Below are 25,153 nucleotides of genomic sequence, written 5' to 3'. Positions count from 1 at the left end.
AGAAATTGTGCTTTACAATGGTATTGACATTACAGTTGATCTGGAAGTATTGTGTTTTTGGGGCGCTAAAATAAGGTCAATTGTACAGACCAAGGCAATGTACAAAAGTGAGTGAGTTTACGTTAGATGTCTAAACAAAATACTCCACTTAGCCAGATGATTACATGACCCATAAACTTAGCCAGGTGTGTCTGGGGGTGATGTGGCAATCTATTTTAGTTCATGAACGTGTGAACAGGTCTAGACAATGGCGACCCATCCACTAAGCGAGATGTGTCTGGGGGCTGATTTGATATATAGTAAATGTAAAGAACATGTTCAGATATAGACCAATGACTATATAGCGTATTTTTTACCTGGATATGTTCCTTATTGTAGGCTACTACTTTCACCCCTTGTTTCCTACACTACCTTAAAACCACAAAATGTAGCATATGGCCTCACATGAATACTTAGAGATGGGTGGCGCTAAGGCTTAAGAGGGTGTGAACATGAATGGGCATACTAAAAAAAGATGCCAGTGTGAAACACATTTGAAATAAGCACAACTTTCCCATGTTTCCCCCAACTGCAGTGTATACTTTTTTTAAACTTCATTTTAATTTAACTAGGCAAGTCAGTTAAGAACAAATGTATATTTACAATGACGGCCTACACCCGGGAGCCCACGACTATAATGTACCATTTTGAAGCTGAGTCTGTACTTTAATAAAATGTACAAAGCCAATCTTGTAAATGGTACATAAAACTGAAATTGAGAGATGTAGTCACAAAATGTGTCTCACGGATCAAGCCTGTATCAGCACAGCCTACCCCTTATCCAGTGATGCCAATTTAGCAATTTTGTTGCTAGATTAAGCAACTTTTCAGACTACCCTGGCAACTTTTTTTCCAAAACAGCACCTAAGCAACACATTGAGCTACTTTTAAAAATGTATTTGGAACTTTTAGCAACTTTTGAAAAGTGACTCAAACGCTAAAATCCACACATTTTCCCCTCCAAATGACAAACGATTTCCTCTGTCACACACTCAGTCAACACACGTGCCTGGCTGCAAAAGTGCATTGTGAGTGACGTCTGCAGCAAGCGCTCAGCTCGTGCACAGGCAGGAGCCGGCCAGCAGCAATTTCCGCAAATTGCAAATCATTGTTGGCTGACTGCAGCTGCCTGTGCACGAGCTGAGAGTCTGCTGGTGACGTCACTCACAATGCACTTTTGCAGCCAGGCATGATAACTACCAATACACTGCTTAAAACTATAATTGTTCAGAATGTGTAGGTTTACTAGATAAAAAATATATTTAAAAAATAATGTAACTGTTTAATCATGTGTATTGTTAAATAATTAAATGTGTTGTTTAAAAATTAAAAATATCTGATCATATAAAATGTGTTGTTTATATTACTTTTACAAGTAAAAATGTGATAAATCTAAAACAAACGAATGTCAAATCGTATTTTTCACCGAGACGGCCAGCCAATTTGAATAACGTTAGTGTATTCTACATAATGACACAGTTTTACGTTACTACGCAATGATATCACAACGTCATTTAGCAACTTTTAGCAAACAAATCGACCTGCCTAATCATCCAAAATTTCTCTTAAATGCAAATCACATCTAATCACTATTTGTCATGCATGTGTATTCTGATCTTTAATCTGAATATACTTCCTAAGGATTTGGGTGACTTGAGGTATGTATCCCTTCCCTCATTTTAGAGCTTCAAGGAATAAACCAGTATACATACTGTTATAGGCAGATTTAATGATTTTTTTAAATTGTTATACGTACTATTAAAAAAATATATATTTTAAAATATACCTGCCTCTAGCAACTTCCCCTAAAAATTAGTTGGCAACACTGCCTGCACGCACCGTACATGCTCCACTTACTCATTGCTAGCTTGAATTGAGAGTCTGGGCTGCATTATGTTAGCTCCCCACTCATGCTGCACAGAACGCACTTGAATAATCTGACAGCATGTAAAAATGTTTCAACTTAATTCCTAGTCGCAAAACAACGTCCATAGAGTCTAGAACACTTTATAATGCAAGATGATACTGGTAGCGTTCAGCTTTGTAGTAGGTCAACTTTTCTTCTAGCTGACGCTAAATCTAACACTAAAGCTAACATCAATTCACTATCCCTAGTACTTTGGTTGTGATAGCCACAATGCAAAATATGCTGATTTCAAAACTGATTGCAACCAAAAACATATTCACTTTGATTATCCATTACCTCAGCTAACTGACTACTCCAACTCAGAGCAGGTCTGACAATTAGGCTACCATTAATTCAACATGTCTCGTCAATGGTGAGCTGACCATCACATGACAGCCTACAGCTATATCAAGATGACATATCAATAACTGATTAATTAACATAGGCCTACTAATATTTAACAGTCTAACAACTTTCTGTGAAGGGCAGTATTAGCGAAACGTCTCTGCCATGTCAGTTACCATCTATGCTAGCGCACGTTTCCTTGCTAGTTATAACGCTCCCGACAACTACCGGTGCGAAAATCAAAGCACGGGTGGGGATTGGAAACCATCCTCTCTGGAATTAATGTTGTCTAATATTTGCTTTGTGAATGCCGCAAACTGCGTTTTGAGATGCATAACTTTATGAGCTGGGTTGTCGGTCTTAGTAGTAAATCCGCTACGGAGATTCCTTCGTACTTCTGGTAAGTGACGTTTGGGGCTTACCAGAAGGTTTAATACAGTATATCTTGGAATGGCAAAGACACGGTAAGGAAATCTGGATACCGCCCAACCCTAGCTGATGCGATCGGGAGTGCAGGTAATGCTTCAATTTGTAAGTCGCTCTGGATAAGAGCGTCTGCTAAATGACTTAAATGTAAATAGCGTTATGAAGTGTGATAGGGAATATGATTAAGCACCGTGATGACATGGCATACCACGATTTCCTAGACTTAGAAGTTAAATCATGGTGAAAATATATGCTTTACCTACTCATAGAACATAGACCAGTCGTCACCAACTGGTTGATTGCGATCGACTGCTCATTCTCCCAGGCATTCCTAGTCGATCTCCAAGCATTTGTCAAAACCAAAGATAAAGCTTTCCTATTTTTAGTTATTCGTCTCGCGCCATTCCCTATAGGTGCACCCGATTCAGCCGCCCTGCAACAAGGTAGGCGAAGTGTTCACATTTAAATTTGTCTGAAGGTACCAACTGCCTTCCCGGCAGACCCGGAGAGAAAATCAAGTGCACTATGGGCCTACCCCTGGCCAATCAGATGGCTCACATTACCATGTCTGCAGTAGCGTAGCAAGCGAAAGCAAAGTTGATACTGTGAGATTTCAAAAAACGTTTAAAACCATGACTAGAGAGAACTGTTAACGAATACAGCAAAGAGCTGCTGTTTTTATGAGTGAGCTCATGTTTAAGTTCTTACTCAGCACAGACTTTTATTCAACATTTTATAAGCCATAAAATGCAGTTGTTTTCCTACACTTGCGCTACAACCAGCACTGCAATGAATGAGTAGGAAAGCAAATTATTTCAAATGTATTCTCACTTAGCTGTGCCTCACAAGAACTACAACAGATGCTCTATTACCGGTGTGATTATATAGCCTACCTCAAATTCTCATCCAATTTTTTTCTTAATTGTTATATAAAAACAAATGTATGGTCCTTAAAACATGTGCAGGGCAATTCAAGCAAAGCCAAAATGCAGTGATATTGTATTGGGCCAATAGCCTACAGCACAAACCTCATTGCTAAGGTACTGTTTTTAAATAGGTTCATGTTGTATAGGCTTACATTTTTGAAGTCATGTTAAAAACAAATCTAAACGATAGATCTCGGCTTGCATTTTGACTCAGTGAGCTTGACAGAAAATGGTTGTGACCACTGACACCACCAAATTGACAGGAGTTTCATTCTGGATTGGACTATCCCTTTAACCTGTTGATCCTACCCCCTACTTTTTTGAACATTCTGTTAAAAATCGCACAATATTTCAGCACCCTGCTACTCATGCCAGGGATATAGTATATGCATATGATTAGTATGTGTGGATAGAAAACACTCAGACGTTTCTAAAACTGGTTAAATCACGGCTGTGACTATAACAGAACGTGTGTTTCATCGAAAAGCGCAGGAAAATCTGATTACTGAAAACTGGAAAATATATCAATGCGCCACTTGAATGTATTGTTGAATAGAAACCACATTACCTGGAGCCGAGGTTGCAATACCTACAGCTTCCACACGATGTCAACAGTCTTGTCATTTGCCTAGGATTTGTTTCTTGGTCAAACGGACAAGAGAGAGCCCATTTCTTCCGGTCTCCGACCGGATATTTTGGTTGAGATTTAACCGGACATTATTTCAAGACGTACAGCTATAGAATATACATCGCCTCCTGATCAATTTGATCGATTATTAACGTTTACTAATACCTAAAGTTGCATTACAAAAGTATTTCGAAGTGTTTTGTGAAAGTTTATAGTCAACTTTTTTAATTTAAAAAAATGACGTTGCGTTATAAAACGCTGTTTTTTTCCTTGATCACACAGTCTTCATAGATCGATATCTAGGCTATATATGGACCGATTTAATCGGAAAAAAGACCCAATAGTGATGTTTATGGGACATCTAGGAGTGCCAACAAAGAAGATGGTCAAATGTAATGAATGTTTTAGATTTTATTTCTGCATTTTGTGTAGAGCAGACTATGCTAATTATTTTGTTTACGTCCCCTGCGGGTCTTTAGGGGTGTTGCATGCTATCAGATAATAGCTTCTCATGCTTTCGCCAAAAAGCATTTAAAAAATCTGACTTGTTGGCTGGATTCACAACGAGTGTAGCTTTAATTCAGTACCCTGCATGTGTGTTTTAATGAACGTTTGAGTTTTAATGAGTGCTATTAGCATTTAGCGTAGCGCATTTGCATTTCCAGATGTCTAGATGGGACGCCTGCGTGTCGGGTGGGGGTAAGAGGTTAACCCTTACACAGATTGAAAAATGGCAGATTTGTTAACTGATTAGTGCCTAAATTGGAACACAGTGGCTGTACAGTAACATTATATAAATTACATCAGAGCTCAAAGCTCTGACTGGATTTTTACTGACAGCTATTCTGAGCACCCCATGCGACAAGCCCCCATCCCTCCCTCTAATTGGGCAACTTTTGCAAATGTTTTGTCTGAATGAGGCAAATGCTGTAAATTAAGAGAACTCAATATATTTTGAAAGATGAGACATTGAGGATTATAATAAATACTGCTTTGATGTCATTCAAGCAAGCCAAACACCCATTAGTCCAAATGTGCACTCTACATTTCCATATCAGTGTCGACGTTCATGATCACGACACCATCATTAAGTTTGCCGACTATGCAACGATGAGAGCCTATAGGGAGGAGGTCAGAGACCTGGCAGTGTGATGCCAGGAGAACAACCTCTCCCTCAACAAGACAAAAAGGAGATGATTGTAGACTACAGGAAAATGAGGATTGAGCTCGCCCCCATTCTCAGCGACAGGGCTGTAGTGGAGCAGGTTGAAAGTTGCTACTCATGCGTAGTCAGTCACTATACCTATATGTACATATTACCTCAATTACCTTGACTAACCTGTGTACCGCACATTGACTCTGTACCGGTACCCCCTGTATATAGCCTCACTAAATGTTATTATTATTTGTAAATATTTAAAAATATTTTTCTTAACTGCATTGTTGGTTAAGGGCTTGTAAGTAAGCATTTCACTGTAAGGTCTACCTGTTGTATTCGGCGCATGTAACTACATCAAACAAATCAAATTGTATTTGTCACAAGTATAGTTTGACCGATTGGAGGACCAAAAAAAAAGAGATTAATCTGAGGTTTTTTATATATTTGTAATAAGGACAATTACAACAATACTGAATGAACACTTATTTTTACTTAAAATACATAAATCAAATCTATTTAGTCATACTTATGAGCCTGCTGCTGCCTACCAACGCTCAGACAGACTGCTCTATCAAATCATAGACTTAATTATAATAAACACAGAAATAGGAGCAGTTGGTCATTAATATGGTAAATTCCAGAAACTATCATTTAGAAAACAAAATGTTTATTCTTTCAGTGAAATACGGAACCATTCTGTATTTTATCGAACGGGTGGCAACCAAGTCTAAATATTACTGTTACATTGCACAACCTTCAATGTTGTCATAATTATGTAAAATTCTGGCAAATGAATTACGGTCTTCACAGTTTGCAACGAGCCAGGTGGCCCAAACAGTTGCATATACCCCGACTCTGCTTGCACCGAATGCAAGAGTAGTTAATATTGCCTGCTAACATTAATGTATTTGAACTAAATAAGCAGGTTTAAAATATATACTTCTGTGTATTGATGTTTATGGTTAGGAACATTTGTTTAACGATTGTGCTTTTTTCACAAATGCGTTTTTGTTAAATCACCCATTTGGCAAAATGGAAGTACGCTGTGATACGATGAGAAATTAATAGGCACCGCATTGATTACATTAATCTTTTTTAGCCATGAAAGTGTGTTGAAATTACTTAGGAACTGTGCACACTTTGGAGAGGTGCACCTAGAGGTTTCATCACCGACACCTAGATGTTTCATCACTGACAGGTCCAAAATGGAATTTAAGCTTTTCATCCAAGGGAATTCAGCGAAGTTTGGATGGATATCATACAAAGCAGCTAGTTATTTGCATTTCTGACATAATGAAATATGCAAACAATTAAAAAGCTGTTTCACAAATAATCCTGACCTTCACTGAGCTTGGTTAGGCCTACTCTATGAGAAAAACCATATCACAAGAGAGATGGTACATCCTCGCTCTTTACATTTATGACTTCAAAATAACTAGTTATTTCATGGTGTTGTGGTTTTTGCTGGGAATGCCAAGCCATTTAATGAACGGGCTGTGTTTGGCATTTCCCTACCTCCTATGTAAATTATTTTAATGGGAACGTTTTATTATTTCCAAATCCTTTGCACTTGAGAAATCATCTGACTGAGAAAATGCCTGATTTAGAATCCAACCAGAGATGTAACAGACCTTGTTCATTATGCAGTCGGTCCTTTGGAGGGATTGAGACTACCCTCTCTCAGTGTCTGGGCACTCAACACAGAGACGATCACACCTTCGTCACCATCACTGAGCGCCTCAGTTATCCTTTTTTGTGGTCAAATTAAGCTTATAAACGATTAGCCACATTAAAAAAGAACGGAACACTAAGCTTGATGAATCCTTAATGGAGCTCAATAAGTATTACCATCATTACCAATTTCTGGCTCTGAAAAATGTCCTATAATCTCTGGTCTGCTCGGATTGACTTCCCAGCCAGCCAAACAATGAGTTTCTACGGGTGGACAAGTGTCACTGGGCCTTAGAGGATATCCTGGGTTTGTGTAGGAACGTGGCAGTGATGTTGCTAAATGTGCAAATGATTGATACTTTCAGTTCTTATAGACTGAAAGAATATACACAGTGGCCAGTTTATTAGGTATACCCCATTCACAGAGTGAGTCACGTGGCTTGCTTTATAAAGCAGGCAGATAGAGGCATTCAGTTACTGATTGATTGAACATTGGATTGGGCAAAACTAGTGACCTAAGAGACTTTGAGCATGCTGTGTTTGTCGGTGTCAGGCGCATCAGAAACAGACGGCCTCCTGGGCTTTTCACACATGACAGTGTCTACAGTTTACCGAGAATGGTGCAACAAATGTGTCAGCGGCAGTCCTGTGGGCGAAAACAGCGCGTTGGTGAGAGAAGTCGAAGGACAATGGCAAGAATCGTGCAAGCTAACAGGCAAATAGCAGCGCAGTACAAGTGGTGTGCAGAACAGCATCTCTGTATATGCACAACCCGTCGGTCCTCGTCATGGATGGGCTATTGCAGCAGGCGACCACACCGGGTTCCACTACTATCAGCTAAAAGCAAGAACAGGCGGGCACACGATCACCAACACTGGACAATTTCATATGATACAGGTAACTGCCAAAATAAAGGAAACAACGTGTATATACAATAAAAGTAGAGTACCGGTTCTTTTAAGTGATAGCCTACAGTCCAGTTAAAAAAAAGTGATGTGCGTGTGAGACAGAGGAAGAGCAGTTCTTACATCTTTGTTCGAAATTCAAATCACCCTTCATCATTCAGTTCCTTCAAACTCAAGTGCACAATTATCAGTTTTTATCTGGTTTCAATTACCCATTCACGTCATTAATTTAGTGAGGAAAGAAACATTAGCACCTTGCACCAAAAGTTAACACCAAACACAGAAGCATTATCAGTTTTCTAACTCCCCCTTGCGATGACGCAATGTGCCAAACATGTACCTTAATGCGCTGCAGTATAAACTTGATTGAGGACATTGGCTATGCCGCCATAGGGTAGCCAAAAATAATGGCCTGCCCAGCATTTTTATACATGACCCTAAGCATGATGGGATGTTAATTGCTTAATGTACCCCAAATTACTTAAGACACCACACTGGGGTCAATCTCACAACTGTTTTCCTCAAGTGTCATTTTTCACTGAGATTACAATATATACTCTTATTTAATAACTTTTTTTTTAATCAGATACTATACATTAAGAACATTCACAAAATTCTCATTACCGTAACAGTTCTCGCAGTCCAAAAAAGTAACATTGATCCCCTAATGAAAAAGGCCAAAGTTAAACATAACACTGAAAAGAATTTTTTAAATGAAATTATAGAAATTCTCAAATAAAAACATTGACTTTCCTCCCCAATTTGACAATGTTGGTAATGAGAAGGCCAAGTGGGATAAAGGGAGTGTTGGAGAACATAATTCTGAATGCATTTAAGCAAATAAATTAACGTAACATCATCCTCTAGATCAGTGACTCCCAAACTTTTTATAGTCCTATACCCCTTCAAATATTCAACCTCCAGCTGCGTAACCCCACCAGGGTCAGTGCACTCTCAGATGTTTTTTCCCCATCATTGTAAGCCTGCCATGAGTGCGAGTTTGTCACTTCCCACGAGCCAGGTTGTGGCAAAAAGCTCTTATAGGACCAGGGCACGAATAATAATAAATAAGTTTGCTCTTTATTTATCCATCTTACACATGAAACTTAATTTGTTCATCAAAAATAGTGAATACGGCGCCTTGCAAAAGTTTTCACCCCCTTGGGAATTGTCACTATTTTGTTGCATTACAACATTTCATTTAAGTAAATTTTTTATTTGGTTTCATGTAATGGACACAAAAGTCAAATTGGTGAAGTGAAAAAAATAAAAACTTTCCAATTCAAAAACAGACAAGTGGTGCCCACTTTGCTATGAAGCGCCTAAAGATCTGGTGCAACCAATTACCTTCAGAAGTCACATAATTAGTTAAATGAAGTACACTTGTGTGCAATCTAGGTGTCACATGATCTCAGTATATATACACTTGTTCTGAAAGGTCCCAGATTCTGCAACACCACCAAGCAAGCGGCACAATGAAGAACAAGGACCTCTCCAAACAGGTCAGGGACAAAATTGTGGAGAAGTACAGATCAGGGTTGGGTTATTTAAAAAATATCAGAAACTTTGAACATCCCAAGGAGCAATATTAAATCCATTATTTAAAAAATGGAAAGAATATGGCACCACAACAAACCTGCCAAGAGGGCCACCCACCAAAACTAACATACCAGGTAAGCAGGGCATTAATCAGACCAAAGATAATCCTGAAGGAGCCGCAAAGCTCCACATCGGAGATTGGAGTATCTGTCCATAGGACCACATTAAGTCATACACTCCACAGAGCTGAGCTTTACGGAAGTGTCCAGAAAAAAAGCCATTTGCTCAAAGAAAAAAAATAAGCAAACACATTGGGGGAAAAAAATATTTAGTCAGCCACCAATTGTGCAAGTTATCCCACTTTAAAAAATGAGGCCTGTAATTTATCATAGGTACACTTCAACTATGACAGACAAAATAAGAAAAAAATCCAGAGAATCACATTGTAGGATTTTTAATGATTTAATTTGCAAATTATGGTGGAAAATAAGTATTTGGTCACCTACAAACAAGCAAGATTTCTGGTTCTCACAGACCTGTAACTTCTTTAAGAGGCTCCTCTGTCCTCCACTTGTTACCTGTATTAATGGCACCTGTTTGAACTTGTTATCAGTATAAAAGACACCTGTCCACAACCTCAAACAGTCACACTCCAAACTCCACTATGGCCAAGACCAAAGAGCTGTCAAAGGACACCAGAAACAAAAGTGTAGACCTGCAACAGGCTGGGAAGACTGAACCTGCAATAGGTAAGCAAATTGGTTTGAAGAAATCAACTGTGGGAGCAATTATTAGGAAATGGAAGACATACAAGACCACTGATAATCTCCCTTGATCTGAGGCTCCACGCAAGATCTCACCCAGTGGGGTCAAAATGATCACAAGAACGGTGAGCAAAAATCCCAGAACCACACGGGGGGACCTAGTGAATGACCTGCAGAGAGCTGGAACCAAAATAACAAAGCCTACCATCAGTAACACACTACGCTGCCAGGGACTCAAATCCTGCAGTGCCAGACGTGTTCCCCTGCTTAAGCCAGTAAATGTCCAGGCCCGTCTGAAGTTTGCTAGAGAGCATTTGGATGATCCAGAAGAAGATTGGGAGAATGTCATATGGTCAGATGAAACCAAAATATAACTTTTTGGTAAAAACTCAACTTGTAGTGTTTGGAGGACAAAGAATGCTGAGTTGCATCCAAAGAACACCATACCTACTGTGAAGCGTGTGGGTGGAAACATTATGCTTTGGGGCTGGTTTTCTGCAAAGGGACCAGGACGACTGATCCGTGTATCGTGAGATTGAGTGAAAACCTCCCTCCATCAGCAAGGGCATTGAAGATGAAACGTGGCTGGGTCTTTCAGCATGACAATGATCCCAAACACAACGAAGGAGTGGCTTCGTAAGAAGCATTTCAAGGTCCTGGAGTGCCCTAGCCAGTCTCCAGATCTCAAACCCAATAGAAAATCTTTGGAGGAGTTGAAATCAGTGTTGCCCAGCAACAGCCCCAAAACATCACTGCTCTAGAGGAGATCTGCATGGAGGACTGGGCCAAAATACCAGCAACAGTGTGAAAACCTTGAAGACTTACAGAAAACGTTTGACCTCTGTCAATGCTAACAAAGTATTGAGATCAACTTTTGTTATTGACCAAATACTTATTTTCCACCATAATTTGCAAATAAATTCATTAAAAATCCTACAATGTGATTTTGTCTGTCATAGTTGAAGTGTACCTATGATAAATTACAGGCCTCATCTTTTTAAGTGGGAGAACTTGCACAATTGGTGGCTGACAATACTTTTTTGGCCCACTGTATGCGTTTGCCAAAAGGCACGTGGGAGACTCACCAAACATATGGAAGAAGGTACGCTGGTTAGATGAGACTAAAACTGAGCTTTTTGGCCATCAAGGAAAACGCTACTGTAATTGCTGGACTATTAAGCGCACCCGAATATAAACCGCACCCACTGAATTATTATTTTTTTTAAATGTATTTTGTACATAAATAAGCCGCACATGTCTATAGGCCGCAGGTGCCTACCGGTACATTGAAACAAATTAACATTACACAGCCTCTAAACGAAACACGGCGTTGTAACAAAAATAAATAGGCTTTAACGAAACACTGCTTGTAACAAATTTAAACAGTAGCCTACCAAGAAAGTCATTGGTCACCATCTTCCTCCTCCTGTGCACTGAAACCACTGAAGTCATCTCCTTCGGTGTCGGAGTTGAAAAGCCTCAGAATTGCTTCATCCGATGTTGGATCGTTCTCATTGTTGCTCTCATCACTTTCATCCGGAGGCAAATACCCCGCTGAGCTCATGCTGCCCCTTCAACACACCGCAGTCCAGCCTTTCGAAACCAGTTGATGATAGTGGATTTTTGACAATGCTCCACGCTGTCAGGACCCACTGGCAGACTTGACCATAAGATGCTCTTCGCCTGCGGCCCGTTTTAGTGAAGGATTTTTCCCCACTTGTCATCCAAGCCTCCCACTGAACAAGGAGCGCCACCTTAAAATGCACGATTTACACTGATGTCGAGTGGCTGCAAATACTTTGGGCCATCTGCTTTTCTTCCCTCTGAAAGCTGTTGTTGTATTTTTGCACTGAGTCAGTTCCTCACGCTGCTGTTTCCAACGTCTTATCGACTCGAAAAATCCATAAATTAGCCGCGTCATTGTATAAACCGCGAGGTTCAAAGCGTGGGAATAAAGTAGCGGCTTATAGTCCGGAAATTACGGTATGTATGGCGCAAACCCAACACCTCTCATAAACCCAAGAACATCATCCCCACAGTGAAGAATGGTGGTGGTAGCATTACGCTGTGGGGAAGTTTTCCCATCAGCAGGGACTGGGAAACTGGTCAGAATTGAAGGAATGATGGATGGCGCTAAATACACGGAAACCTGTTTCAGTCTTCCAGAGATTTGAGACTGGGACGGAGGTTCACCTTCCAGCAGGACAATGACCCTAAGCATACTGCTAAAGCAAGACTCAAGGTGTTTATGGGGAAATGTCTTGGAATGGCCTTGTCAAAGCCCAGACCTCAATCCAATAGAGAATCTGTGGTATGACTTAGACTGCTGTACACCAGCGGAACCCATCCGATTTGAAGCTGGAGCCGTTTTGCCTTGAAGAATGGGCAAGACCCCCAGGGGCTAGATGTGCCAAGCTTATAGAGACATACCAAGAGATTTGCAGCTGTCATTGCTGCAAAAGATGGCTCTACAAAGTATTGACTCTGGGGGGGGGGTTGAATAGTTACGTGTGCTCAAGTTCAGGAGTCTTATTTTTTGTGTCACAAAAAATATTTTGCATCTTCAAAGTGGTAGGCATGTTCTGTAAATCAAAAGATACAAACCCCTTAAAAAAATATATTTTAATTCCAGGTTGTAAGGAAACAAAATAGGAAAAATGCCAAGAGGGGTGAATACTTTCAGAAGCCACTGTAACTCACCACAGGTTAATGGACTTGAAAGGAGGCACATAACTCTGCAATGTTGGGGTTGTATTGGAGAGTCTGTCTTAAAATCATTTCACACAGCCTGTGTCTGTATTTAGTTTTCATGCTAGTGAGGGCCGAGAATCCTCTCACATAGGTACATGGTTGCAAAGGGCACCAGTGTTTTAACGGCGCGATTTGCCAAGGCAGGATACTCTGAGCGCGCAGCCCTATCCAGAAATCTGGCACTGGCTTCGGATTCAATTAAATTCCCACATAACCGCTTGTTGCAATTTCGATGAGAATCTCTTGTTCAGATATCAGTAAGTGGACTGGAGGCAAAGGCATGATAGAGAACAAATCCGGTTTGTGTCATCCATTTCGGGAAAGTACCTGTGCACACAAAAAAAATCATACAATGATGGAAAGACCTGTGTGTTGTCCTTGTTAATGCAGACTAAGAGCTCCAAATTCTTCATCATAGCCTCAATTTTGTCCCGCGCTTTCAACCGTTCGCTGCCTGCACCCACACGCCCACTAGCATCATCACCCTAGATGGTTCCAACCTAGAATATGTGGACATCTATAAGTACCTAGGTGTCTGGCTAGACTGTAAACTCTCCTTCCAGACTCATATCAAACATCTCCTATCCAAAATCAAATCTAGAGCCGGCTTTCTATTTCGCAACAAAGCCTTCACTCACGCCGCCAAACTTACCCAAGTAAAACTGACTATCCTACCGATCCTTGACTTCGGCGATGTCATCTACAAAATAGCTTCCAATACTCTACTCAGCAAACTAGATGCAGTTTATCATAGTGCCACCTGTTGTTACTAAAGCACCTTATACCACCCACCACTGCAACCTGTATGCTCTAGTCGGCTGGCCCTCGCTACATATTCGTTGCCAGACCCACTGGCTCCAGGTCATCTACAAGTCCATGCTAGGTAAAGCTCCGCCTTATCTCAGTTCACTGGTCACGATGGCAACACCCACCCGTAGCACGCGCTCCAGCAGGTGTATCTCACTGATCATCCCTAAAGCCAACACCTCATTTGGCCGCCTGTGACTAGAACGAATTGCAAAAAAAAAAAATCACTGAAGTTGGAGACTTATTTCCCTCACCAACTTTAAACATCTGCCATCTGAGCAGCTAACCGATCGCTGCAGCTGTACATCAATTTAGCTACCTCATCCCCATACTGTTTTTATTTATTTACTTTTCTGATCTTTTGCACACCAGTAGCCCTACTTGCACATGATCATCTGATCATGTATCACTCCAGCGTTAATCTGCTAAATTGTAATTATTCGCTCCTGAGGCCTATTTATTGCCTACCTCCTCATGCCTTTTGCACACAATGTATATAGACTTTCTACTGTGTTATTGACTTGTTTATTGTTTACTCCATGTGTAACTCTGTGTTGTTGTCTGTTCACACTGCTATGCTTTAACTTGGCCAGGTCGCAGTTGTAAATGAGAACTTGTTCTCAACTAGCCTACCTGGTTAAATAAAGGTGAAATAAATAAAAAAATATATAGTTTCTGATATCCATTTAATCCTAGATTGAGATCATTTATGTGAGAAAAAACATCACCCAGATAGGCCAGTTGTGTGAGAAACGCATCATCATGCAAGCGGTCAGACAAGTGAAAATTATGGTCAGCAAAAAAACGTTAAGCTCGTCTCAATTCAAAACTTGATAACCAGCGCACTTCTGTATGTTGTAAAAGCGTTACATGGTCGTTGCCCATATCATTGCAAAGTGCAGAAAATACACAAGTTCAGGGGCCTTGCTTTAACAAAGGTAACCATTTTCACTGTCGTGTCCAAAACGTCTTTCAAGCTGTCAGGCATTCCTTTGGCAGCAAGAGCCTCTCGGTGGATGCTGCAGTGTACCAAAGTGGCGTCGGAAGCAACTGCTTGCATGTGCGTTACCACTCCTATGTCTCCCTGTCATGGCTTTTGAACCATCAGTACAGATACCAACACATCTTTACCACCAAAGGCCATTTGATGTCAAAGCTGTCCAGTACAAAAAAAAAAAAATCATGTTGTCCTGAAGAGGTCTTCCTTAATTGACCCCCCATAAATGTGACAGATATACCAGGAGCTGTGCCCACCACATCTGACTCTTCAGCTGTAAACGCATAGAATTCACTGGCTTGCATGCAATGTAGTAATTGTTTCAAAACATCTCCTGCCATGTCACGCATGTATCATGGAACAGTGTTGTTTGATGAAGGCATTGTCTGTATAGATTTTTTGGCCTTTTCCACCAGCATGGTCCCAGCCATATCTGCAGGAGCAGGAAGAATTAAGTCCACCACAATAGTATGGGGCTTGCCTGTCCTAGCCACTCGGTAGATCACCATGTAAGATGCTTCTAGCCCCATCTCATTAAATAGTATCTGTTGCCTTTATACATGTCGTACTACTCAAGTCTTAATTCTCGCATGTTTTGTTTCTAAAATGTCTGCGCAAGAGTGAAGGTTTTGGTGAGTTGTGAGATAGTACTTTTGCACATAAACACATCGTGGCTGAAGAAAGGCACTACTCCTAATAAGTGAACCCCAAATCAATCAATGTAGTTCATCATATTTGCCCCTCTTCGATGGTCCAACGTCCCTGTCTGTTGTTCTGTGCTTTCCCGGGTAAGGGGACAGTAGCTCTTCGGGCCGCATCAGATTCACAGCTGTCAGTGTCCATGCTTGCCGGGCTAATAACAAATGTAGAATTACTGATGATAGCATTGGATGTACTCATGGAAGCTGAACTTGTCGCCGACAGGTGCAGTACTGCTGGTAGTAGCAGAACTACCAGTAACACTGGTATGTCTTTTTTTAAACCATTTATCCATTTTTAAAGCTAATGGAATGAGCAGCAGCTATGTTCAGCTACATACGGACTATTAGTGGAATTACCATGAGAGAGTAATGGTTAACGTGATTGGATGTTAATTATTTGACTAGGCTACCTGTAATTTACATTGTTTATTTCACTGAACACTAGATGGTTAATTTTATTTTGGCAGGGGGACGAGGCTACCTCACCCAAATGTATAGCCCCGTTGGAAAATATAAATGGACTGTTTGGAAAAAAATACTATTTTAATTTTATTTGGCGTACCCCCGACAGCATTGCGCATACCCCAGTTTTGGAATACTTGATCTCGACAATGCATCATAGGTGAATAAAAAAATATATTTTTTAACTGACTGGAGTTTACAGGAATGGGAGAAAGTGTTACTTAATTACATGTCCATAAACACTATGTAATTAATATTAGAGTAAATGTAAACTTCAACTAGTATACCATTTTTATGATTTATGGACAAACTATAGCAACATTGTTTTATTCAAAAGTGGTTTTGCTAAAGGATTTTGACCCATTTCGGTAATGAGAATGGGGTGAAAATGTAGAGTCAGGTGTAAAATGTATTTAAAATTCGACACTTCCAAAACCTACATCTCAGTCCTGATGACAGTTGATTTTTTTAAATGCATCATGGTTTTGCAACTCAATCTGACAGACATTTTAAAAACTGGTTTCATGAGAATCACCCACCCGTGTGGAAGCACCCGCTTTCAATATACTTTGTATCCCTTATTATTTTGGGAATTAACTGTAAGGCATACAGCAAATATGCTATTATTTTGGGAATTAACTGTAGGGCATACAGCAAATATGCAGGGATGTAAAATTATGCAATACTGTTTTGTGGTGGACAAGGCACACACCAGCAAGCAGCATTGCATTGAAGCGGGCCCGTAACTAGAGCAACAAGTTGCTGCCTTGATGCAGTAAATTACATTCAGCGTGTCTACTTAAGCCTGTTCCATGCGTCCAAGTTGAAACATTTGGCGCATATATTACGACGAAATTTGAAGTTGTCGTCCATTGGTGTTCAGCAGGTTTGATTTAGAAGTTTGGTTGGCGAAGCCTGCATCCCTACGTCTGATTGGCCAACAGTACTACGGCACCTAGTAGGAGTGGGAACTATGTACGGGATTCTTCAGTGAAGCGATTCTTGTCATCCAACGAGAGATTTTTTCACTTGAGAAATACTGTACCAAACATCTTAGGTGGATGTAAAATTGCACGACTAAAACCTCAGCAAAAACATAAAAATGACAGATTTCTTGATTTGTCTTGGATTCATTTTGAGGAAGGGTTTCTGGCTGTTGCTATGATTGCTCAAGAGGGACAAACGGCAATATTGCCCCTTTTTGTTTCTCAAGTGAAAGGTCTTTAGGGAGTATGCGAGGCACAGACGTTTGTGTCGCCTAGCCGAGTTCTGCTAGAGGCAAACAACCTAATATGCGGGCGCCTTTAGCAATGCTGAATACAATCATAACCACCTGCCACAGAGAAGCCGGCCTCCTAAAAACGAGGCTACCCCTGTCAGGTGGACTGGTTTTATATTAGTGAAGCGAGTCAACATAAAGACTGCACATTCTGATGGGTTTGCATCTCCCCAGCGAACGCGCTTTGGAAGTAATCCACGAGAGCCTGCCAGGCTGACAGTTTGTCCCCAATATTCCAGTCCAAAGGGTGAGCTAAACTCACTCATGGGAGCCTGTTGAAGCCTGCTCCAAAGACACAGAGACAGATTATAGGTTTGTCTGTTCCAAGAGTTGGGAAACTTTTCCAAAGTCAAAAGCTAACAGTGTTTGCAAAGTGGTAAATTGTCACAAGGTAGGGTGTTGCATTAAAAAATGTCCACTCGTCTGAATCATGAGGTCAGCTACCAATCTGATGACTAAATCAGATGGGTGGATGACATATGGTCTGAAATTAAGAGACAATTGCATCCTAATTTAATAATTATGCATATTACTTGGTACCTCACTAGAAAAACTGTCTTCTTTACTGCTCAGGATTGGATCACTAAATCTAAGGACAATCAAAATATTTAGTACCTATAATTACATTGTATTCATTCGCATTTAATGAATTACAGGAAATCAATCTGTTTCAATAATTGTAACTAGGGATGGCTGACTTGGCACACAATATTTCATCTTAAAGACATGCTCCAGAACTTGTGACAACTCAGTATTTGGGCTCGGTGTGTCAATGTGTAGTTCATACATGCATAACCTATGAGCAGTCTTCTCAATTAGCTGCAATTATCCCTTGTTTGAAAGTGGCTTTTTCTGGAAGCTGTGCTATTTTCCCCCTCGTGGGCCAACCCCTAGCAATTTGAGGTTCTTGCTAATGAGCATCAGCCCCTTGTCATTTGAGTGACAACTAGCAAGATGCACACGTCAGAGGGAGAGACAGCAATGACTTGGGGCACATATGAGACTTTCTAAGCAATTTTCGGGGACCACTTTTGGCAGGTAAACACTACTTTCAGTAATGGCTAAAAAGTCTACAAAAGCACCAGAGAATCTCTAACAAATACAAAACTGCCAAATCGCAAGGCAGAGGAAAATTCCATGCATGCACAATATTTAGATGTATTCGACCCTACACCCTCTGGAAGCCAAAGTCTTCTGTCCCCATCGAACATTCTACAATGTATTATTAGTCCTACTTTGCAACATGAGTGTCCTCCTACCTGTTGTGGGGGTGGTGTTGAAGAACCTGGCTGTGTCCTCTGTGACCCTCAGTTGGGTTCTATCAATCCCCAGACTAGAGGTTGCTCTACTTGGAGCAAGGCTGGTTCTGCTGCTGGACTCCAGGGACAAGCCTGGCCTCCCTGTCAGGGGCAGTTCTGTGGATGCCGGCTTGACTGGGGAGACTTTTGCCTGTGGGATGCGAGAGGTGACCGTCTTGGACTCCTCATCGCTGTCAAACCCAAAAGGGTCCTCGGAGCTCTCGTTGGAGAGTTTGGGCCTCTTGGGCTGCTCTGCCACCTCAGTCTTCGGGCCGGGGCGCTTGGAACTCACCTTGGCCTTGTATGTCGTCTCGCCCCATTTGGTGCTGAGCGTGGCTCTCTTGTTGGACAGGACCTCGTCGAACTTGGATGATGAGCCGTCGCCTCCCTTACGGCTGTAGGTTTTACCAAATCTGGACGTCATCGTGACACCTGTTTCATATTCTCTGCGATGAGTACAAAATATCAAATGCATTATTTGCAGTCATCATTATGCCATTTCTCATCAAAACAATTACGTTTACTGTAATGTTTTCATGTAATAAATCTGGACTAAGGGGGTTATTTGGAAGCTGTCATTTCACCAGTTTTTTTTCTACCGTGTGATCCTTCATTTTCAGGTTCAGCAAACTGAGGCTCCGACTACTCTGGAAGTGGCTAACGCAATGTGCAGTTAAGTACAATACATCCCCATTAACTTAGACACTATAACATTAGGTAAACATCAACTAAATCAATCAGCTAACTGTATTAAAAGAAACAAGTGTGTCTAACGTTAAGCTGGGATAATATAGTAACTACATACTACTAGCTAACGTTAGTATTTCAGTGTTCAACAACCAAAACAGACCCATATGGCTAGCTAGTTACGATGTTAGCCACCTAGATCAATTAGCTAGATAGCTAATGTTCTAACTAACTAGACACTAGCTTCGGGTGACACAGTCGAGGCTGGCTACCTAACTAGCCACATAACGTAAACAATTCCCGCAAAAAAATCTAAAATAATGCAGCCAGTTACAGTAAATAGCTAGCTTACGTTAACTTGGCTAGTAGCTAGCTAGCTTACGTTAGCTAGCTGGCTCAGGCTAACAGACGCAACATGATTAGATGACATCCAATTCTCACATTGATTTTAAGGTTAAGTGGTTTGAAAATCTGTGTATATTTCACAAAATTGCATTGAATATACAACCGCCTCACTTACTTGGTGCGCGAAAAGACCGAACCACTCAACAACACTCCGAAGAAGGCGGCCGCTTCCCGCACCAGATTGGGCCTCCCGACCCTGTTCAAAGCTCGCTTGCAAAACAATATAAACAAGGCTCAACTGCCTGTAGTAATGACATATATGGGACAGTCAAATACTGTAAAAAGTCCCGTGTATCCTGGGTAACAATGTTATTTTGATAATGTTGGTTTTACGTCTGATATATTCATTTTTTAAAGCTCTATCAAACTCGATTGTCTCCTCTGTGTTGCACCGACGCCTTCCATTCGAGTTCCCCCTCCCTCGTCTTTTTGCTTCCAACGGCATTGAGGGAGTTATTTTACCCTGTCTCAGCTTGAACCGGTCAATGGCCCGTCATGTCATCGGGTTTAAACTGGGAAATAGGAGCGCCCTCTTAAATCAAACAGTAATCTGCCCCACTCCGTCATGTTGTCAACAAGCCGGCATGTTGCATCTTTTCCATAAAATAAATGTCGGAATTTTCAAACAATTTTTTTATTTGGAAAGCAGACAAAGCGTTTTTGTCTAAGCAAATCCCTTCTGCAAGAGAAAACACAGAATCATACTGATTACTACACTTACTTAATTACGTCACTTTTGTTTTGAGCCCAATTCACCGTCGTACAGAGCGGTTACCTGGTTCACGGCCGGGAGGCAGCCCATTTCCAAATCGAATGAAATCAACTTTCAGCCGGTGCAAACCTAGCCAACACGCACGCCCGGACGAGATTAATCGAACCCTCTCACTGTCACGTCACTGCAAGTACAGTGTGGTCCAATCAGGAAGAGAGATCTTTGAATGTGACGGAGAACTATCGCGGCGAAGCACTATTCTTCCTTGTGATTGGTTCGAAAGCCGAGAACACCTGAACAACTTTTTATTTCATTGGACTTTGGAAAGTGCTCTCCGGGATCCTTGGGACGTCCCTACCCTAAACACTAACTCCTGCCCTAACCCTTTCCCTTACCTAACCCGAACCTTAAAGGCCCAGTGCAGTCAAAAACTTGATTTTTCTGTGTTTTATATTTCCACACAGTGAGTTTGGAATAATAGGCTACTGTGGAAATGATAATGCCATTTATAAGAGCTGTTTGAAAATACCACCTTAAATGTTTTCCTGTTTTGGTGAAGACATAGTTTTGGCCTGCCTGGTACATCACAGAGGAGTCCCCAATAACTGGATGTTCTGGTTTTCAGGAGAAATGGAAAGAGAGCCTGTGACACAACTTCTGCTTTTGGAAAAAGACAACACTCCATCTTAGCTCCTCCTCCACATTTACTGGATTGGTTGAATAGTGCAGAAGAGAAGGTCAAGACCAGTATGTAGGGGATAAAGTTTCAGACATTTATTTTTTGACTACCACATTAGGTTATCCCCAGACAGACCAAGCAAAATTGTTGCTTCAGAAATTACTCTTTGCTAAGAAGCTATTTTTGACCATTTTAATTGCAAACAATCACATTAAGTTACTTAATTGTTACCCAGAAATGATTTGATATTGATTTGATACAGCATTGGACCTTTAACCCTTACCCTAACCATTTTAAATTTGAACTTCAATGGGGTAGGGATGTCCCAACAATTCTGAATAGCAAGGACCATTGGACTGTTGGTGAGAGGTGTCCTCTTTGGGGGGGGGGGGGTGTCATCAAAGCTAGTGGAATGAAATAAGTATGGGAACTGTAGTGAAATTTGGTACTGAAATAAATCATCAAATTACATTTATATGGCACTTTTGACTAGGTGCTGGCCTAGATCCCAAAGTAACAATTAGCCTACAGTGACAAGGAGGGGAACAACACCTGAAGACCCTGTCAATAGCCACAAATTAGCCCCAAATAAAGTGCATTCTAACGTGAAAGACAGTCTACCATAAAGTAGATGAAAATGTGTCCACCTGTCCTAGAGAAGTCTATAGGCCTACAATGAAATAAGTGATGGTTTTATGGAGAGGCATAGTTTGATGGACCAGTTCCATTAAATTACGCATCCCACCAGAACATACATCCCCAGATACCTTGTCAGAGTATCATTCCTCTGGAGAGAAAAAAAAACAGTCAGTGTCATTTAAAAAATGTTTGTTTATGGTCATGTGGGCAGCTGAGTATGTTTTAAACATAAATATTTACTGTTGTAGGTTCCCATTCACCGGATAGCTGAATATTCTGTGGTTCATACATGTAGCCTGCACATGATTATTTCTTACATCTTTGATGTGTGAAGTACATTTTGTATACAGTAACTACGTTGTGTTGGAGGCCTATCCACACCCACTTTTCATGTTTGAAATGTGAATATATTTGGGTACGTGTGCACTTCTGTTTGACCTGATCAAGTTTCAGCTAGAGAGGTGGTAATTCTGTTCTTTTCAAATGAATTGATACCCAGCTGTGAATTACTTGGAGATAATATCCCTCCCTTCATTTCTGTCCTGACTGAAGTTGTTGGGCCCCACATAGTCTTGTGACATGAAGTTGAGAGTCAAATCATTTCACTGCCATCTACTGGAAAGGCTTTTTGACAAGGGGCCTAATGTGTAGTCCTAGACATGATCCCTATGATAATAATATGGTTACACAGATCAATTACATTTCATGGAACAGTGTGCCAATCCTTGCGTGCGTAATAATCACCTGTCGCTAGTAGAACATCTCGATTCTCTGTTCATATCGGAGAGAGTTTGCCGGGGGGGAAAGGGGGGTTTGTCACACTTTCCAAACAGTCCTTTTTTTTTGTCGCTGGTGTGAAGGGGAATCCTTAGGGCGACAACGATGACACTAAAAACAATTCACATAAGAAACTAGCTCCCTGGTACACAGAAAATATCCGAGCTCTGAAGCAAGCTTCCAGAAAATTGGAACGGAAATGGCGCCACCCCAAACTGGAAGTCTTCCGACTAGCTTGGAAAGACGGTACCATGCAGTACCGAAGAGCCCTTACTGCTGCTCGATCATCCTATTTTTCTAACTTAATTGAGGAAAATAAGAACAATCCAAAATTCCTTTTTGATACTGTCGCAAAGCTAACTAAAAAGCAGCATTCCCCAAGAGAGGATGACTTTCACTTTAGCAGTGATAAATTCATGAACTTCTTTGAGGAAAAGATTATGATTATTAGAAAGCAAATTACGGACTCCTTTTTAAATCTGCGTATTCCTCCAAACCTCAGTTGTCCTGAGTCTGCACAACTCTGCCAGGACCTAGGATCAAGAGACGCTCAAGTGTTTTAGTACTATATCTCTTGACACAATGATGAAAATAATCATGGCCTCTAAACCTTCAAGCTGCATACTGGACTCTATTCCAACTAAACTACTGAAAGAGTTGCTTCCTGTGCTTGGCCCTCCTATGTTGAACATAATAAATGGCTCTCTATCCACTGGATGTGTACCAAACTCACTAAAAGTGGCAGTAATAAAGCCTCTCTTGAAAAAGCCAAACCTTGACCCAGAAAATATAAAAAACTAATCGGCCTATATCGAATCTTCCATTCCTCTCAAAAATTTTAGAGAAGGCTGTTGCGCAGCAACTCACTGCTTTCCTGAAGACAAACTATGTATACGAAATGCTTCAATCTGGTTTTAGACCCCATCATAGCACTGAGACGGCGGTAAATGACATTTTAATGGCATCGGACCGAGGCTCTGCATCTGTCCTCGTGCTCCTAGACCTTAGTGCTGCTTTTGATACCATCGATCACCACATTCTTTTGGAGAGATTGGAAACCCAAATTGGTCTACACGGACATGTTCTGGCCTGGTTTAGATCTTATCTGTCGGAAAGATATCAGTTTGTCTCTGAATGGTTTGTCCTCTGACAAATCAACTGTAAATTTCGGTGTTCCTCAAGGTTCCGTTTTATGACCACTATTGTTTTCACTATACATTTTACCTCTTGGGGATGTTATTCGAAAACATAATGTGGAAGGACCACTAGAGGGCAGGCTGGGCTCATGGATAGTAGCCCAACAAAGCATGGGAGACCAGGTAACCAGAGTCAATTAAGCACAGCTGACGGTACTAATGAGATACTCTCCTTCCCCTATAAAAGAGAGAATGGAACCAGCAGAGGAGGGGAAACTATCTCTGGAAGATGGCCACCGAGAGAGAGAAGCTGTGCTGAAAGAACCAGGAAGATGGTGACAAACCCATGATTTATGTTTGTTGTAGTTTAAAGATTATCCTATTGTGTTCTTGTTTCATCTGGAGAAGAAGATGTGTTTTTTTTCCTTGGAAGATTTTTCATTGATTATGTTCATGTTTTTGTTGACAAAATACCCTCAATAGAGAACCATGTTCAATCAGAAAAACCTACTCCTGACTCGTTTATTCCACCTTCCCGCTTTAGAGTGACGCCTAATTACTTGGTACGCTCACATTGGTGGAGGATGCGGGCATTAGGTGGACGAGTGACACAAGGATAAGTGAGTAAATTAATATTCTTCCAGAAGACCCGGAGGAACCATTCAAGAACGATGGATAACGCCCTACTACAACAATTGATCACGGCACAGCAGACAACCATAGAACTCCTGCAACAACAGCTGAGTCGACGAGAAGAACCTAGAGTTAGGCCAAGAGCGGCTGCTCACGCCATCTTATCTCGTCTCTCCAAGGAGGATGATATTGAGGCCTTCCTCATGACCTTCGAAAGGACGGCCACCTTGGAAGAGTGGCCGCCCACAGAATGGGCTAGCGCATTAGCTCCTCTTTTGACCGGGGTGGCTCAGGAAGCCTATTTTGACCTGGATTCCCGCGAAGCTGCGGACTATGGGCGACTAAAAACCGAGATCCTGTCCCGGTACCAGCTGACTGCCAGAGATAGGGCTGTAAAGTTCCATCAATGGACCTATACAGCTGATCAACCCGTCCGTGCCCAGATCTTCGCCTTAATACGACTGACAAAACAGTGGCTAGAACCTGGAAAGGGAGTAGGACATGTGATAGAGACTCTCGTAGTGGACAAGATATTGAGAGAATTACCCAGTGACTTAAAAAGGGTTGTGGGGCAAGCCAACCCGTTGTCAGCCGACGAAATAGCCCAGGCGGTGGAAACATATCGGTCTACAGGGGAGTTGTTAAAAAGTGACAAGGAGGAACGGAAGGAGTCGTCCAATCCCGTACCACGACTCACCCCGGCGTGCCCGCCACCGAAACGTCCAAGCCCCCCCGGAGGTGGGAGAAGTCAGCCACCACACAGCCGGGTCGGTGTTATAAGTGTCAGTCTCCCAACCACTATGCCCCACAATGTCCTAGCAAGGATGAGCCCATGGTCACGGAGTCGTCACTGCCTACCCCCACACATCCCGTTTTGAGGGG

General features: G+C 41.4%; 1 protein-coding gene across 3 annotated transcripts in view; it reads right to left on the bottom strand.

Annotated features, from left to right (window-relative positions):
• The window catches only part of waplb (WAPL cohesin release factor b), a 52,696-nt gene extending 32,511 nt beyond the window's left edge, over nt 1-20,185 (bottom strand). The window contains exons 1-2 of one of the 3 annotated variants that reach the window (XM_046356692.1): nt 19,811-20,185; nt 18,565-19,049 (exon numbers count right to left, since the gene is read on the bottom strand). In XM_046356692.1, the coding sequence (XP_046212648.1) occupies nt 18,565-19,027 (463 nt within the window). In that variant the 5' untranslated portion in view covers nt 19,028-19,049; nt 19,811-20,185. The remainder of the gene's footprint in view (nt 1-18,564; nt 19,050-19,810) is intronic. The other 2 variants (XM_046356691.1, XM_046356693.1) reach the window with 2 other exon arrangements.
• Nucleotides 20,186-25,153: the final 4,968 nt, after the last annotated feature.

Source organism: Oncorhynchus gorbuscha, linkage group LG07 (genome assembly GCF_021184085.1).
Source record: "Oncorhynchus gorbuscha isolate QuinsamMale2020 ecotype Even-year linkage group LG07, OgorEven_v1.0, whole genome shotgun sequence".
NCBI classification, from domain to species: Eukaryota; Metazoa; Chordata; class Actinopteri; order Salmoniformes; family Salmonidae; genus Oncorhynchus; species Oncorhynchus gorbuscha.
This window is presented reverse-complemented; position numbering and strand designations above follow the sequence as displayed.